This window comes from Hypanus sabinus, chromosome 9 (genome assembly GCF_030144855.1).
Source record: "Hypanus sabinus isolate sHypSab1 chromosome 9, sHypSab1.hap1, whole genome shotgun sequence".
In the NCBI taxonomy this organism is placed as follows: domain Eukaryota; kingdom Metazoa; phylum Chordata; class Chondrichthyes; order Myliobatiformes; family Dasyatidae; genus Hypanus; species Hypanus sabinus.
This window is the reverse complement of record NC_082714.1, coordinates 132820294-132839393: the sequence shown is the minus strand read 5'-3', so window position 1 is coordinate 132839393 and position 19100 is coordinate 132820294. Positions and strand designations below refer to the sequence as shown.

Genomic DNA, 19100 nt, shown 5'->3' with positions numbered 1-19100 from the left:
CCCTCCTTCCCCTCTCCTGATTTCACCTATCATCAACTACCTTGTTCTTCTTCCTCCCTCCCCCCACCTTTCTACTCTGGTTTCTCCTCTTTCTGTCCGGTCTGAATGAAGGATCTTGGCCTAAAACATTGAATATTTACTATTTTTCATCGATGCTACTTGACTTGCTGAGTTCCTCCAGCATTTTGTCCATGTTTTTTTGATTGTCTGTAAATGATCAAAATCAATGCACACACCTAGTACAGATAATGAACTAGTTTCATTCAATGCTTTCATTGTAACATTCAAGATGATTGTTGATAATTTCAAATTATCTGTAGTTCATAATTTACTGAAGTAGTGAAATCGTTTTGTTTTTTATTCTCGGCCATTTCTGGCACCGCCAAGCCTGAATGCTTGACACTGCAGTGAGCAAAATAGTCCTGGGTTGTCTTACAGCTTATTTCTCACCAACTATCAGTGGCAAAAAACACTGCTTTTTGAACACAAACGTATGTGTCTGACACTATTTAGAAACTGTTAACTCAAAGCATGATGTAGTATCTAATGGCCACACAAGTACATGCAATTGACGGTATTGAGAAATTATTTGGCAATTGCCTCTTGTCCCTGGAACTTTCTTGAGTATTTGTTGTTTTTTAAGTGTCGTTCCAAATACGTGGCTACCCCAATTAACCAATAGCCCAATTAATTGGAACTCACTGTAAGTAGAGAGATAAATTCATGCAAAATTTTTAAGAAGACACCAGTCTATTTTGACTGGGATTGCTCCATGACTGAACTAATAGTTCATCTTACGAATGTGCGTAACATTTATCTCCTAACATCATGAACAATCATTTTCCTAGTCACCTAGTCATTTCCTAGTCATTTGTTTATTTTCTCATTAAGATAAAGCAAAAGCCTGAAGACTAGCTTTAGTAAGAATAAAACAGAATTTTACAAAATAGCAATGATCTCTCACATCTATATCTTACCACAGTACAGAAACATTGAAATAAAAGGATAATGTAAATTTAGAATGAAAAATATCCTGTATTGTAATATTGTAATGAATATCCCGGAAATGGTATCATCTGCAGATGATCTTCGGAGGTAAAACTCAAATAGAAGGCGAAGTCTTTAGTAAAATTGACTAAAATCATGAAGATCGTATTTGTTTTGCAATAATTTATATTTAAGGCATAATTTTATCTCTTGCTTTTAGTGCCACTTCCAGTAAGATCTACATTTGCTTCCAGTGCTGGTCCTGCTGCTCTTAAAGGTAGGATTGTCATTGCTTAATATAGTATTTCAGTGTCAGACTATAAATTTTTACTTGGGAAAACATTGCGGTTATCTAATAGACTAAATTATGTTCTCAGTGATGAAAGAATGATGTCAAAAGTTGTTCCACGATATTTGATGTATCTGAACCATGGTCAGCTAGTGCGATGCAGTATGTTGCAGCTTTTGGAAAGGCAAGGTGCATATTGGACAACAATGTACTTTTATGTTTACATGCACATGTATAATCCCTGGAAAATGCTATCTATTTCCATATAACTATCTTCTGAATATTGCTGCGTAGGCTATTATATCTACTGCAAAACCCCCGTACATTGATTATATTCATTTTGAATGAGTACCTTTGAATAAGATACAAGCCTGGATCATGTCTTTGTCTCAGACTTGACGTCATAATCTTTTTGTTCTGGCTTGATGCCTAAATTGGTAAATTGGCCAAACACTTATTTGTGTTTCACCCTTGGGCCTGGGGCCTGCTGCTTTGATTCGGCTTAAAGTCTGTTCCAGCCATGGGCAGCAGTGATTGCAGTCGAGAAAAAGTGTAATTAATAGGATCATTAGTTGTTTTATAAAGCATTGGCATGTTTCATCAGGACCACGCGCAGATGCTGGAATTTGGAGCAACAAGCAAACTGTTGAAGGAACGCACACAGTTGATGTTTTGGGCCGAGACCCTTCATAAGGACTGGGTCCTATGTTGAAGGCAATCAGTGGGTTGAGCAGACTTGATGCAGTTTTGACCCAAAATGTCAAAAATTCCTACCCTTCCACAGACGCTGCTCAATCCACAGAGTATCTCCAGCAGATTGTTTTTTGGCAAATTTCTGCACCTCTTAAGGATTCCAAAGAGTCTATGAATGAAGTATAAACAAATTTAAGTTTTCACTTGCCATTTGTCACACAGAAAGCAATTTTTAAAAAGAATTCAAACTAAAACTTAAAACGTATAAAAAGATTTTGAAAGAAAATTAAAAGCTTTGCCTTTTAAGTAATGGTGAGATCAGTGGCTTTCATCATAAACACCATTGAAGCATGGATAGATGAAAGTTTTCTATTGTCTGCAAGCATTACCAAAGCTATTTATGTTTTGGAAATATTGATACAGATGTTCCACATGCTGATACAGTATAAAACTGTACTGTGTATGTAGGAAACTATTAATTTCAATTTAACAACTGGATATCAAATTGAAACTACAAGGCAGGGTTTCAGCTAGAAACATTGATAATCCCCTTCCCCCTACCTTCACCTACTGAGTTGCTCCAGAAGATTGTCTGCTGCTCAAAAATCCTAGTGCTTTCAGCTTTAACAGTGATATTGAAAGTTGCCTTTTATTTTCTAAACCACAAGGCGGCAGTGGCGTTCTCTGGTCTTAATTCATTTGGAAACTTGGTGCTTGATTCCTTCTTCATAAATGGTTTCAATAACTCAGAGAATCATTTCTTTATGGAAACGAAATAGAAAATAGAAAATTATAGAGGTGGTGTCTTTGAAATTACCATTGGCAATGTTGGTGGGTTTTGGGAACAGCAACAAAGTTGAAAGTTAACATCATTTTATTTACAGAGATACTTCTTGTTCCTTTTGATGTGCAGCCCTTAAATATGTTATCAACTGATGGGCCAACTATAACAGACACTGCTTTTCTGACAGATTAATGCATAGATCAATGAGAAAGGTCAAATGCCTATTTTAGTTTGTCCCCATAGAAAGACTACAATAATCATAAAATGTCACAGACTCTCTGCCTTTTGATTCCATGGCTTTTATTATTGTTACGCTACTAAAGCCTATCTATTGTGTGAAGTAGAAATTCTGATTAGTTCCAACTTTAACTGAAAATAAAGTTTTCAGTTAATGATCTCCTTCATTATCTGAAGTCTGAATGTTAGTTGACAAAATCATCTGGCTAAAATTTTCTGCACTGCTTTCCAAGAGACACAGTTGAAGGAGATCTTTTCTCAATTGTGTTCAGTTGTTGTTGGAAAGACTGACTTCTTGCAATTTTTCTGTGATCTGTATCTCCCCATGTTGGCTGAGTCTGACGTTGGTTTTGTAACTGATTCTAGTGATTCGATCTTTTGCTGCAGCTTTATTACTAGGCTGGCCAGAAATAAATGAATCAGGTCATCTTGGTGTGAATTCTTCCTCTTGCTGACATTTGGTATCTTCTTCTCTGCCTGTTTAACTTCACATTGCCCAAGTAATATTCTTAAATTTTATGTTTTGATTTAATTTGTGCTCTTTCATCTGTATTTTTGCTACATACATTTCGGAGTGTAGTGTGCATCCATTTGTATGGCCTTCCAAAGTCCACTTGAGGTTCACATAATTTTTGATATATAAGACTGAATCTATGTTATCTGTTGCAATTAAACAACAACAGAAATTATCCTAAAAGCTTCATGGGATAATTGTCCAAAGATTATGCTGAAGCACATGAAGAGACATCAGCACAGACAACCAAAATCTTGGCTAAAGGGAGTGGGGGCGAGGAAGATTAAGTGGGATTTTAAAATGGGCTAGAGAGACTGAGAAGACTATTCCAAAGATTAAGGCCTTGGTAGCAGACTGCACAGCTTCATGGATAGAATTATATTTGGAAATGGGTAAGAGGCTAAGATTAAATGTGGAACAACAGAATTACCCTAGAAGATTACTTAACTAGGAGCAGTGTTGATTAACAATCAATAAGGATATATGTGGAATGGACATATACATGATGTTACTCAAGTTTATTCTATAACCCAGTATGTTATTTAACATAAGTTGAAATAAAGCTGTTATCATAGTATCTGGGCATTATATCAGTTTATTTAGTCAAGCAATTAGTAATTATTCTATTTTTAACTCTTTCATAAAGACCTTTCATGCTTCAGAAAACTTTTTCCTCTTCTGCCTTGATTCTAGAAACAGAAAAACTACAGAACATATCTTTATCTTAGAACTACCTAGGGTTACCCATAGCCCTCTGCTTTTCAAAGCTCCATGTATCCATGCAGGAGTCTCTTAAAATACCCTATCATTTACGCCTCCACCACCACCGCCTGCAGCCCCTTCCACGCACTCACCACTCTCTGCATAAAAAAACTTACCCCTGACATCTCCTCTGTACCTGCTTCCATGCACCTTAAAACTGTCCCTCTCGTGCTAGCCATTTCAGGGAAAAAGCCTCTGACTATCCACACGATCAATGCCTCTCATTATCTTATATACCAGTCATCCTGTAATGGTTGTTTGCTTTGGACCTTTCTGTTCCATCATGGATTTCTTTCCCATTTATATCAAAGCCTTTAATTCCATTTGACATTTAGGTGCTACTCCACTTGTTCCAGATGTATAACAATGGATCCTTTTGTTTTAAACTTTGTTTTTCTCATTACACCCAGTGAAGCATTGCCAAAACCTGACTGGCTTCTTACTAACTTCTGGTAACACTAAATCTTCTAAATTAAAGTTGAATTTTGGAATTTATTATTACTTTAAAATGAAATATTGATCTGAAAAAAAAGACTAAGATTCACTAGGGAAGAATGTGACTACAATTTGTTTTCTCCCACTACACAGTCCTCCTCAAGTTTTTTTCTCCAAGAGTATCAATGAAATTGCATGTGTGTTAATTACACTTGTAATGGTTGTAATAGTATAGCAACATGCAATGTACGGCTTTGATGAGCGCCTTGCCTCATTTCCCAGACTACAAATATTTCTTTTATTCTTTATGTGCTCTTACATAGAAACATGGAAGTAGTACAACACAGTGACGTATCTTGTCTTGTCCACACTGCACCAGCCACCGCCACTGGGCTATAAACGTGCAGGAGCAGTGAGTGGTTAAGTGATTCGCTCAAGGACACATACGCTGCCTCGGCTGAGGCTCGAACAAATGACCTTCTGATCGCTAGCCCAAAGCCTTAACCACTTGGCCACGCGCCGAGTGTGATTTGGACTACTATGTCTTCACTGAGAATGATACCAAATTAATTGCATTTACCTTTTTGTGGTCCATATCTCTCTGTTCTCTATCTGTTCGTGTCTTATTCTTGTCATCAGGCTATTCCTTCATTAAAGTTGCAGTGGAAACACTTTGGAGCCCCTGATTTGTCTATCAAAGGTCATCAAGATTGTGTAGTGGTTAGCATAATGCGATTTTAGCACCTGCAATCCAGATTTAATTCTGCTGCTGTCAGAAAGGAGTTTGTATATTCTTCCCATAACTGTGTGAGTTTCCTCCCACTTTCCAAAGACATGCGAGTAGCTTAATTAGTCACATGGGTGTAATTGGGTGGCACGGGCTAAATGCACAGGAAGGAACTGTTACAATCAGAATCAGGTTTAATATTACTGGCATATGTTGTGAAATTTGTTAGCTTTACAGCAGCAGTACATGAACATAGAGAAAAAAAAACTGAATTACAGTAAGTGTATATATAATAAGTAATTATGTTAAAATAAATAGAGCAAAAAAAGTAGTGAGGTAGTGTTCATGGGTTCAATGTTTGTTTAGAAATCGAATGGCAGAGGGGTAGAAGCAGTTCCTGAGTTGCTGAGTGTGCGCCTTCAGGCTTTTGTATCCCCTTTCTGACAGTAACAATAAGAAGAGGGCATGTCCTGGGTGATGGGGGTCCTTAATAATGGATGCTGCCTTCCTAGGGCACTGCTCCTTGAATACAATGGAGGCTGGTATCCATGTTGGATCGGACTAATCTTAGTTTCTGTAATGTCGTTCCCCCTCCCCCCCCCCAATGCCAGACAGTGATACAGCCAGTCAAAGTGCTGTATTTTTAAATAAAAAGAAACAAGTTGCATTATGTATTTGGGTATTTCATGAAGTGCAGATGACAATATGGTTTTCGCTATGTAATAATCTAATGAATAATCATATCCCAAAAATTATAGCACCGATTATTTGATTCAGGATTTCAATGATGCCTCAGATCTGCTGTATATGGTTAGATCCAAGAATGTCAGATTCCAAAGAGATTTGGGACCAAGATGTATCAAAAGCTATTGGTACAATTAGCGTAAAGGTCCTTTGTGCTGAGAATGGTCTAAAATTTAAGTGGATTAATGAACTTCCAAAGACTATAAGTAGCAATATTTGTAATCAGTAAAGAACACGTTTTAGTCTTTTAAGACCAGGTATGTAAGGTTGCCATTCTCCAACCTCAACTATTCTATTCTAGGATACTAAAGGCCCCTTCTTTAGTATCCATTACTTTCTTTAATGATTTTTCATGTAAAACTCTAAATCACAGTTCCATTTGATATAGAAATATATTACATGTGTTGATGACTGTGTAAATATTTCTTGGGTACATGCATGTCATATTGTGGGTCTCTCCTGTGCACTGTTTACCAAAGTGTTGAATTTTCTATTTTGGAATCAATGTGCTCGATGAAGCCTCATTTTTCATTTAAATATTCAATTTTCCACTGGCCTCTCATTTTTAAATTTTCCTTGCTTAAGCAGAAGGGCTTCTTCTTTCCATTGATTTATTGGTTGTTTGCTAGGATAAAAGAAAATTAGGAAAATATGATTAAAAGTGAGTTTATTGCAGATAGGACCAATGTGATACAAGTTGCAGTTCATTTGGTGATGTTGTCCCTACCCAGTTACAATGCTGGGCTTTCACAGAATAAAACTGAAGGTCCGAAAGCTGAAGGAAATGCTTATATTCATTTTAATCTCTAACTCTCCTGCTGCATCAGTGGGACTGGAATTAAACCTTTTGTTGATACAATAGATAAGCTGTAAGCAAGTAATTGTAAAGACAAATAGTATTGGGAATTGATGTGCAGATTTTAATTGAGTATTATCTTTATAATGTAAACTATTAAGTGACAACAAACATATTAATGAAGAACTTTTTTGTCTAGTATATCTGCTAAAATTTTAAGGGTACTTTCTAGAAATGTAGGGAGTGATTCAGTTAATTGGACACAAAATATTTTAGAATCCTTAAAAATAACCTCTCTGTTTTAGATTACAGAATTATACTTCAAGAATTTAGTTACGTACCTTTGCCGTATCTTTTATGAAGTTGTTGGATAGAAAGCAACCACTGTCCTTTTCTCCTCAGATTGCCGTGCGCTCAAAGCGGACATGACATTTATAATTGATGGCTCCACAATGATAGGATCAGTAAACTTCAGGAAAATCATTGCCTTTCTGTATGACATTGTTACAGTTTTTGACAAAATTGGTCCTGACGGAATTCAGGTAAGTTTTTAGATGCAGATGCAATTTCTCACTGCTTGTTGCTTTAGAACTTGTTCATAAGCTGCTCAAAATTCACATCTCTGTTTTTATGTGTAGGGCTTACATGAAAATTTTTCGTAAAATGAAGAAATGTTGCTTTTTGCTTATTTAAGTAGTGCAGGCAGTCCTAAAATAATGAATTGATTCCATTATTACAGACATCCTTAAGTCATCTTTGTGCATATGACATAAATTGAACAAATGACACTGGATATGGTAACCGTGCTTCTGCAATATTGTCCTGAATAGCATGAAATTACATCAGATGAATATGAAAGTGTATACTGAATATAGAAAGAGAGAACTAGCTCTGTTGTTCATTGGAATAAACATATATTCATGCATCAGGCTTTTCAATTGAATATTATGGGAACTAGTTCATATGCAGAGGTATTCATAAGCTTGGTGTTTCTAAACCGGGGAGGGCCTGTAAGTAATGGGTATAGTACTGAAAACAGTCAGTGGGATTTTTTGATAGATATGATGATTTACTTTCACAGGTATCAGTGAGCCAGTTCAGTAATCATATGAGGAATGAACTTCAGCACAGCTCCTTTGAAAGTAAGGAGGAATTGCTGGGAGCAATCTATGACATACCTTACAGAGGGGAAGATGCCAATACAGGTATCCTCATTGCTTACAGACTAGAATTTTAGATGCATGACCTTAGTTTATGTTTAGTACTTAATAATGTGGCATCTTATTTGAAGATTAATCCTCTGCAACAACAAATCCATTAAATTTATCTTGACTTCTTCTGATCAAAGAATCATATTATGGTACAATATTGAATGAGTTCATGCTGCCCAATGAACCAGAAGCAGTGGTTTGAAAGAGTTGTCCAAAAACTTTTATTCATCCAATTTCTCTTACAATAGCTGTGCAGGATGTTTTTTCTTTTCAAGTATCTATCCAATTTTGAAGGTAGTGAATAATAGCCAGTCTACGAACAAAGTAGATAAATAGATTTTTGATGAGCTAGTTGCTTCTGTATTTATTATAGCATTCTGTTATGGGACCAGTTACAAGTTTGCTTGCACACTCATTAAAGTAGTGTCTATTCTCAATGTCGTCCACTAAGGACAGGCTGTATATGCATAAGGTAGAGTTAGCAAAATATCCTGTAATTGTTGTGTGTTATTTTATTGCACCTGCAGCAAATTCCATGTGAATCTGTTTGTGAAATAAGTAACATTGTTGAATTGGGGGATCTGGCTTCCAATTATATTTTCATTTTTGATCATTGAAACATCAGTAGAATGTATTGCTCATCTTAGTAACTCTAACTTTTTAATCCTAATGCTCCATCATCTGCTCCAACAACTCCCCAGTGCTCTTATTTCCCAATTTTATCTTCCTCTGTAATCACTAAAGTTGAGTTAGCATCTGCAACCTTCAGGGGCAAAATGTTCCACATTCTTCAGAAGGTTAAGAGAAAGTGTTTGCATCATTTGATTCAGGTTAATTTAGCTTACAATTTAGGGTACTTTAGCACATCCTATAGCTCTGTGTCTGGCTTTTTGATAGCCTGGTCTTGTGCAGCTATTTATGTGTAGCTGTTTTGAGGTTTGCAACTATAAGTCAATTGGCTAATATAAATTACCCTGATGATGAGAAGAGAACTGGTGGAGCAGGTGAGGGGTGGTAGTGGTGGACAGCAGGGAGCATATGAGAAAAGAGTACTTTCTTCCCACGTATTCTGGTTTAAAGCATGAAATACTGAGATCATGGTACTTTTGAGAAAGCATATAACCTTGTGGTCAATTAGATAACCACACTTAACAGTGGCATCAGTTAGTCTATCTCTCTTGCAATGCCAAAATGTTTATTCAACAGGAAGAAAATGTGACTCAAGTCATGCTTACCTTGCCTTGCAGCATGCATGTGTGTCAGAACATCAGGAAATGGCGTGCAGGATAGTGCCATCTCCAGTTTGTTACTTAGATCATTTTTTCACTTGTTTAAGATGAGTGCTTCCTATTCTGCCTTTCAGTGTTCATTGAAAATTACACGGGTGTGAGTGGAGAGCGTTAAGTGGAATGGAACTCTGTCTCATCAATCTGAACTGTACTAATGTGGAAAGAATTAGCAAAGTTGTTTTGAATTAAGACTTTTTGTTCATAAAATACCAATTTTGTTTTATAGCCAAAGATGGCAGAAAATCAAATGGTCTGTTTTCCAAAAATGATACAATGGAAAGAAAACATATTCATAAAGTTGTGATTATGATTGCTCGTGGAGCAGTTCTTGGAGAAATAAGTGAAACACTTCAACAATTGGCATTGAAAGGTGATATTTTAGGCAACTATTGCTGTTGCTAAATTATTGTTAAGAGTTTGGAGTAATTTCAGAATATAATTTATGGTACTATTCTTAATTTAATATACATATATACCCTTACTGTAATTCATTTTTTATATATATTTGTCATTTATTGCAATGCACTGTTGCTGCAAAGTTAACAAATTTCATGACAGATGCTGGTGATATTAAACCTGATTCTGATTCTGATTCTGATTAGTTAAAAGTTGAAGCTATTGTCCCAAGTAGGTACTTGTGAAAGAAAATAACAACTCATCCATGGTGATTTTTTTAAAATTAGTTAATTATTGTCACTTGTATTGAGTTACAGTGAAAACTTTGTTTTAGATGTCATTCAAACAAATCATTTTATTACAACAGTGCATCGAGAAAATACAAGAAGAACAATAACAAAGTGAAAAGTAATGTGTTTTAGAGAAAGTGTAGTGCAGGCAGACAATAAGGTACAAGACCATAACGAGATTGAGGTCAAGAGTCGATCTTATGCCAATTGAAGGGGATGGAAAAGAGAATATCCAGAATGGGAGGAGTCACTGATTATTTTTGCTGCTATATTGAGGCAGAAAGAAATGTAGACAGAATCCATGGAGTAATTAATGTTAGCTGATTGTGTTTGATGCAGCTTGGGAAGCAAAGGAAGTGCTGTGACACTGTTCACATTTAGCTCAGAATCTGATGCATATTTTTGATAATTAGCTTTTGTTTCAGTAAAGTATTCTTAAAACGAGGCCAGCACGGAAATCCAAGTAATTGAACAGTTGTTCTTTGTAATAAACCATAGTCCCTGGCAGTTTGTACATTTTAGGCTCCATTTTAATGAATAATGTTGCACATTTATTGTAAAAATAAATTCCCCTTTTATAAAATATAAAAGACAGCAATTTGGACTTTTACTGATGCATATTAAATGCAAGATGTTTTATAAGATTACTTGAATTTGTATGAAAACTATAAAGTGTTTATGGTGCTATATGTACAAATAGTCGTGTTTAAACAATATAACGGACATGTTAATACCATCACATCAAATATTTTTAACATTTTAAACTTTATCTTTTTTTCATGCAGGCTTTTTTATCTTTATTCTTGGCATTGATGATGCCGATGAGGTGCAGCTTAATAAAATTGCAAATGTGTCTGGTTTCAAAGCTGTGTTTTATGCCCATGACTTCAGTGAATTAAACAACATTGGAAACAAAGTTATTGCATCCATTTGTCAAACTGTTTTGACATGTAAGTATATTGCTTATTTTTTGTTCTTATTAGCAGCACAAAAGCAAAATATTTCAGGAAACTAAGCTTCAGCAGGAATTAAGATGTGTTGCATCTTTGATTGGCATATCCATATCAACTGAGAATAGCTTATGAAGTCGATAAAATCCTGTGTGCAACTTTCATTGAATGCCACTTAAGAGATCACATGATAAAGCCTGCCAGCGTAAAAATGTAGAATGTACAGACAGACAGACATACTTTATAGATCCCGAGGGAAATTGGGTTTCATTACAGTCGCATCAACCAAGAATAGTGTAGAAATATAGCAATATAAAACCATAAATAATTAAATAATAATATGTTAATTATGCCAAGTGGAAATAAGCCCAGGACCAGCCTATTGGCTCAGGGTGTCTGACACTCCGAAGGAGGAGTTGTAAAGTTTGATGGCCACAGGCAGGAATGACTTCCTATGACGCTCAGTGTTGCATCTCGGTGGAATGAGTCTCTGGCTGAATGTACTCCTGTGCCTAACCAGTACATTATGGAGTGGATGGGAGACATTGTCCAAGATGGCATGCAACTTGGACAGCATCCTCTTTTCAGACACCACCGTCAGAGAGTCCAGTTCCACCCCCGCAGCATCACTGGCCTTACGAATGTGTTTGTAGATTCTGTTGGTGTCTGCTACTCTCAGCCTGCTGCACCAGCACACAATAGCAAAAATGATTGCCACCACAGACTCGTAGAACATCCTCAGCATCATCCAGCAGATGTTAAAGGACCTCAGTCTCCTCAGGAAATAGAAACAGCTCTGACCCTTCTTGTAAATAATAATATGGTAACCTTGTTGGTACCATTTTTACTTGCTTTACTCAGGAACCTTTGCATTTTTAATTTCTAACCTTCATTGGCAGATCAGATTAATAAATCTATTTGGCTGATTGAAAAATATCAATGATGCCTGAAGAGTCCTCCATTTCATCAGATTTCAGTCCCTATTATTCTTCCATCAATTCAGATCGTCATGGGTTCAGTTATGAGACTTCACCATTTAACAGTCAGATGCTTCAGTGTAGTTCTACAAAGGTGCAGCATCACAGTAATTGACACTTTCCAACTGAACATTAAACTGTCTGCTGGTTCTGTTGGGTGCAGCAGGTCCATTATTCAATGAAGAGTTCTCTCAGCTCTCTGCCTACTTCTTGTTGCTTCAATAGAAGCAAAGATTATTCTTGCACTTGATTGAAGGTCTATATGTGTTTGACTAATTCACCCTAAAATCAGTTATTAGGTTAGAATTGCTTATATCTCTTGAGACATGTTGCAAAGTAGTAAAATGTTGGCAGTTAAAAATTAATTGAATTCATGTGTCTTATTTTCAGTTTGTCCACTGACAAATATTCAAGGCACGGTTGTCCCAGGTATGAATAGATAATGCTTATCTTGATTTAGTTGTATCAATCCCACTAATAAATTGTGGAAGCTTCTAAATTTGTTTTACAACAAAATTGCCTTTAGCTCAAAAATCTCTTGTGTTTTGATAACTCTTTTAATATAGGAATTAACATGATGGATGCATTTGGCTTAACAGACAAAGAGTTTTCAGAACTTGAGGGAGTTTCTAAGGAATTTGACATCTTCTCAGGCTTATCATCATATCGTATTTTTGAAAATGCTCATCTTATACGAGCTACCAGGTGGGTATGACCATTGTTTCCCCAAACAATTTCTAGGTAACACTGCATAGCTTCACGTTCTTCTTACCTCATCAGTCCTTGTGACCTGCCTCTCTGCCATTGTCACTTCTGATTTATCTCTCTTTTATAATAACTTGGCTCTCTGTTTTTAACCGCCATAATTGTCAGTACATATACTTTTTCTGTACCGCCTCCCATCTGTGTTCTGTTTAATTGTGTTTGTGGCCTCAGTTCTCTTTCTGTTCAGTCTTAGGAAGCCCACACACCCAGCCTTCAAAGTCCTATTGTAATATTGTTCCCATTCTTCTCAAGAAATATTTGTAGCATATGCTCAGCTAATACTAATAAATATAAGATACTGTTAGGGCCAAGAATAATCAAAGTGTGTGTGTGATCTCTTGCCCTTTTTATGTCTGAGTCATGGTTTTTTAAATATATAAAACAAAACAAATTTGATCAGCTTCTAGAAATGCTATCAGAAGGGAAGATGGGGCTCTGTTAAATTGAAGTTTTTTTTCTGATTTACCACCAGTAATTAAAATAATCTTTAAAATTACTATCTGTGGCTAACCTTCTGCTCTAATTTGAAATTTTGTTTGTGGTATTCCAATGAGCTACTTTGGGGATGCTTTAGCACATTAAACAAATTTCAGAAATGGAATGTGTAATTATAGTTTTAAGTTATAATTTAAAAAACAGGCTTTAAAACATAACTTTAAAAAGCACATGCCAAGATAAATATAGCAATTATTTTGATATGAGTGTAGACAGTAAAACCTTGGCGCATATTAAAAATAGATTGTAACTACATCCAATTATTTCAACTTGTTACATCTCACACTCAATTTGCACGTGATTTCCTTTAGTCATGTGCTAATTCAGAGTTTAAAATTCTGTTCACTCCTAACAATAGGACCATAGAACCTTAGAAAATTACAGCACAGAAACAGGCCTTCTGACCCTTCTTGGCTGTGCCAAGCCATTTTTCTTCCTAGTCCCACTGACCTGAACCTGGTCCATATCCCTCCAAACACCTCTCATCCATATAGCTGTCCAAGTTTTCCTTAACTGTTAAAAGTGAGCCCGCATTTACAACTTCAGCTGGCAGCTCATTCCACACTCCCACCATTCTCTGTGTGAAGGATCCCCCATAATGTTCCCTTTAAAATTTTTCCCCCTTCACCCTTAACTCATGTCCTCTGGCTTTTTTCTCCCCTAGCCTGCTTGCATTCACTCTATCTATACCCATCATAATTTTATACACCTCTATCAAGTCTCCCCTCATTCTTCTACGCGCCAGGGAATAAAGTCCTAACCTATTCAACCTTTCTCTGTAACTCAGTTTCTCAAGTCCTGGCAACATCCTTGTAAACCTTCTCTGCACTCTTTCAACCTTATTAATATCCTTCCTGTAATTCAGTGACCAAAACTGTACCCAATACTCCAAATTCGGCCTCACCATAACATTCCAACTCTTATATTCAATATTATGATTCATAAAGGCCAATGTACAAAAAGCTCTCTTTACAACCCTATCTACCTGTGATGCCACTTTTAGGGAATTTTGTATCTGTATTCCCAGATCCCTCTGTTCTGCTGCACTCCTCAGTGCCCTACCATTTACCTTGTATGTTCTACCTTGGTTTGTCCTTCCAAAGTGCAATACCTCACACATATCTGTATTAACCTCCATCTGCCATTTTTCAGCCCATTTTTCCAGCTGGTCCAGATCCCTCTGCAAGCTTTGAAAACCTTCCTCACTGTCCACTACACCTCCAATCTTTGTATCATCAGCAAATTTGCTGATCCAGTTTACCACATTATCATCCAGATCATTGATATAGCTGACAAATAACAATGGACCCAGCACTGATCCCTGTGGCACACCACTAGTCACAGGCCTCCACTCAGAGAAGCAATCCTCCACTACCACTCCCTGACTTCTCCCATTGAGCCAATATCTAATCCAGTCTACTACCTCACCATGTATACCTAGCGACTGAATCTTACTAACTAACTTCCCATGCGGGACCTTGTCAAAGGCCTTACTGAAGTCCATGTAGACAACATCCACTGCCTTCCCTTCATCCACTTTCCTGGTAACCTTCTCGAAAAACTCTTAATAGATTTGTTAAACATGACCTACCACGCACAAAGCCGTGTTGACTCTCCCTAATAAGTCCCTGTCCATCCAAATACTTGTAGATCCCATCTCTTAGTACTCCTTCCAATAATTTACAATAATAGTTAAATGTGTGCTATCAATTAATTTAAACTCCCTTATGCTAAATAATCATTTAATTTACCAGACAACAATTGTTCCTAAAACAGTAATGGCAGAAGCTCATATTAAAGCATCTAATGTAACATAAGATATAGGAGCTGGATTAGGTCATTTGGCCAATCGAGTCTGCTCTGCCATTTCGTTGTGGCTGATTTATATTCCCTCTGTGCCCCAATCTCCTGTATTCTCCCTGTATCCCTTCATACCCCAACTAATCAAGGATCTATCAATCTCTGCCGTAAATATACCCAATGACTTGACCTCAACAGTCACTTGTGGCAACAACTTGCACAGGTTGACCACTCTCTGGCTAAAGAAATTTATCCACATCTCTGTTCTAGAAGAACAGCCCTCTATTCTAAGTCTCTGTCCTCTGGACTTAGTCTCTCCCACCATAGGAAACATCTTCTCCGCATCCACTCTACTGTAGACTTCCAATATTCGATAGGTTTCAATTAGGTCACCCCTTATTCTTCTGAGTTCCAGTGAGTACTTGCCGGGAGCCATCAAATGCTCCTCATATGACAAGCTTTTCAATCCTGGAATCACTTTCATGAACTTCCATTTGGGCCCTCCCCAATGTCAGCGCATGCTTTCTGAGGTAAGGGCTGCAAAACCCACATTCCTTCTGATTTGTAATGACCAATGTACACAAAAAATCTTCTGCTGTGTAATTTTTTGCCTGGTGACAACAACATGTGTGCACGAAATAATTTCTTCAATACAAACGGTATAAATAAGCCAGCTCTAAAATCTGCAGCTAAATCATCACAAGCTCCATGTTGTCAACGTCATCCGCATCAGAAACTGGAAAAGGAAATGTGATTGTGTGCAATTGAGAAATATATTTAACATGCCAACGAGATAGATGGTGACCTTTTGTGTGCTAGTAGCAAGAGATGTGTGCATGCATGTGTCTTGGAGGGAATATTGCCCGAAACTGTTCACAGTACTCCAGTACTTTGTAAAGCCTCAACATTACATCCTTGCTTCTATGTTCTAGTCCACTTGAAATGAATGCTAACATCACATTTGCCATCCTCACCATGGAATCAACCTGCAAATCAACCTTTAGGGAATTCTGGACAAGGACTCCAATGTGAATTTGCACCTCAGATTTTTGAATTTGTTCTCCATTTAGAAAATAGTTACCCTTTTATTTCTTCTATCAAAGTGCATGACCATACTCTTTCTGACACAGTATTCCATCTGCTACTTATTTGCCCATTCCGCTAATCTGTCTAAGTTCTTCTGTAGCCTCCATACTTCCTTAAAAACTACCTGCCCCTCTACTTCATATTGTCTGCAAGCTTTTCAACAAAGCCATCGATTCCGTTATCCAAGTCATTGACAAATAACGTAAAAAGCAATGGTTGCAACACAGTCACCCCAATCTTTGCCTCCTGCCAAACAACCACAGTTTTATCCATGCTAGAATCGTTCCTGTAATACCATGGGTTCATAACTTGTTAAGAAGTATCATGTGTGGCACTTTGCCAAAGGTCTTCTGAAAATACAAAAGCACCACTTCCACTGATTCTCCTTTGTCTATCCTGCTTGTTATTTCTTCAAAGAATTCCATCAGATTTGTCAGGCAAGATTTTCCCTTAAGCAACCCATGCTGATTACAGCCTATTTAATCATGTGCACCCAAGCAACCAAAACCACATCCTTAACAATCAATTCTAATGTCTTCCCAACCACTGAGGTCAGACTAGCTAACCTATTATTCTTTTTCATCTGCCTCTCTCCCTTCTTGAAGAGTGGAGGGATATTTTCAATATTCCAGTTTTCCAGAATCTAGTAATTCTTGAAAGATCATTACTAATACCTCCATAATCTCTTCAGCACCTCTTTCAGAATCCTGGAGTGTATACTATTTATCATCTGGTCTAGGTGATTTATCTACCTTCAGACCTTTCAGTTTCCCATGAACCTTCTTCCTTTTATTTCTTCTACACTGATTGCCCTAATCTCAAAAAATAATGAGGCAGCCTACAGAGAAGTCATCACCCTGACACAGTGGTGTCAAGAAAACAATCTGTCCTTCAATGTTGCAAAAACAAAGGAACTAATTGTGGACTACAGGAGGAATGGAGACAGGCCAGCCCCCATTGACGTCGATGGTTTTGGGTTTGAGAGGGTGAACAGCTTTAAGTTCTTCGGCATACACATCACCGAGGATCTCGTGTGATGTGTACATACTGGCTATGTGGTGAAAAGAACAACAGCGCCTCATTCACCTCAGTCAGTTGAAGAAGTTTGATATGGGCCCCCAAATCCTAAGAACTTTCTGCAGGCGCACAATTGAGAGCATCCTGACTGGCTGCATCATTGGCTGGTATGGGAACTGTACTTCCCTCAATCACAGGACTCTGCACAGAGTGGTGTGGACAGCCCAGCGCATCTGTAGATGTGAACTTCCCACTATTCAGGACACTTACAAAGACAGATGTGCCAAAAAGGCCCAAAGGATCATTGGGGGCCTGAGTCACCCCAACCACAAACTGTTCCAGCTGCTACTATCTGGGAAACAATACGGCAGCATAATAGCCAGGACCAAAAGGCATCTTCCACTAGGCCATCAGACAGATTAATTCATGCTGACACAACTGTATTTCTATGTTATATTGTTGTACATACATACTAGTTATTATAAATTACTATAAATTGCGCATTACAAATTAGACAGAGAGAAAATGTAAAGATTTTTACTGCTCGTGTATATGAAGGACGTAAGTAATAAAGTCAATTCAATTCAATTCCTAGTAATGGCAACTTCACACACTTCTTCCCCCTGATACTCTCGAACTTCTGGCATACTGCTGGTGTCTTTCACTGTGAAGACTGATGCAAAATACTTATTGATTTCATCTACCATTTCCTTGTCACCTATTACTTCCTCCTCAACATCATTTTCCAGCAGTCTGATATCCACGCTCCCCTCTCTTATACACTAGAATACATATATACATATATAAAAAAACTTTGGTATCCTCCTTAATATTATTGGCTAGTTTACCTTCATATTTCATCCTTTCCTTCTTGATGACTTTTTTTAGGTGCCTTCTGCTGATTTTTAAAAGCTTTCCAATCCTCTAACTTCTCACTAATTTTTACTTTAATATATGCCCTCTCTTTGGCTTTTATGTTGGCTTTGACTTCCCTTATTAGCCCCAGTTTTGTCATCTTGCCTTTAGAGTACAGCTACAGCATTGTCTGAAGCATCAGTAGGAATGGCTCTAGGTGTGTTGCAGAGCGGGTGCGGCAGCAAGGTTGCACTTGATTGGTACCATCAAATGGCATGGTCATACCCACTGTCCAGTCCAGCACGTGACTAGGGGTATTTTCTTTAAGCACACTGTACAGGGGGAGCACAAGTTCACCAGATCATGGAATGAAGAAGTGATCAATATTTACCATAGCTAAAAACTCCAGCAACACACACAAAATGCTGGCGGAATGCAGCAGGCCAGGCAGCATCTATGGGAAAAAGTACAGTCGACATTTCGGGCCGAGACCCTTCGTCAGCACTAACTGAAAGAAGAGATAGTAAGAGATTTGAAAGTGGGAGGGGGAGGGGAGGGGGAGATCTGAAATGATAGGAGAAGACAAGAGGGGGTGGGGTGAAGCTAAGAGCTGGAAAGTTGATTGGCAAAAGGGATACACAGCTGGAGAAGGGAAAGGATCATGGGACGGGAGGCCTAGGGAGAAAGAAAGTGGGAGGGAGCACCAGAGAGAGACGGAGAGCAGGCAAGGAGTGATTGTGAGAGGGATAGAGTGAGAAAAAGAAAAAAAGGGAGAAAAGTAATAAATAAATAAATAAATAAATAATTAAATAGATAGATAGATAGATAGATAAATGAGGAATTGGGGTAAGAAGGGGAGAGGGGCATTAACGGAAGTAGAAAAATCAATGTTCATGCCATCAGGTTGGAGGCTGCCCAGATGGAATACAAGGTGTTGTTCCTCCAACCTGAGTGTGGCTTCATCTTGACAGTAGAGGAGGCCATGGATAGACATATCAGAA

At 37.6% G+C, this 19100-nt stretch overlaps 1 protein-coding gene across 2 annotated transcripts in view; it reads left to right on the top strand.

Moving 5' to 3' along the window:
* The window catches only part of LOC132399817 (collagen alpha-1(XIV) chain-like), a 180386-nt gene that overhangs the window by 105778 nt on the left and 55508 nt on the right, over nt 1–19100 (top strand). For both annotated transcript variants that reach the window (XM_059980600.1, XM_059980599.1), the window contains exons 25-31: nt 1208–1264; nt 7371–7510; nt 8050–8173; nt 9695–9838; nt 10940–11104; nt 12472–12510; nt 12648–12786. In XM_059980600.1, the coding sequence (XP_059836583.1) occupies nt 1208–1264; nt 7371–7510; nt 8050–8173; nt 9695–9838; nt 10940–11104; nt 12472–12510; nt 12648–12786 (808 nt within the window). The remainder of the gene's footprint in view (nt 1–1207; nt 1265–7370; nt 7511–8049; nt 8174–9694; nt 9839–10939; nt 11105–12471; nt 12511–12647; nt 12787–19100) is intronic.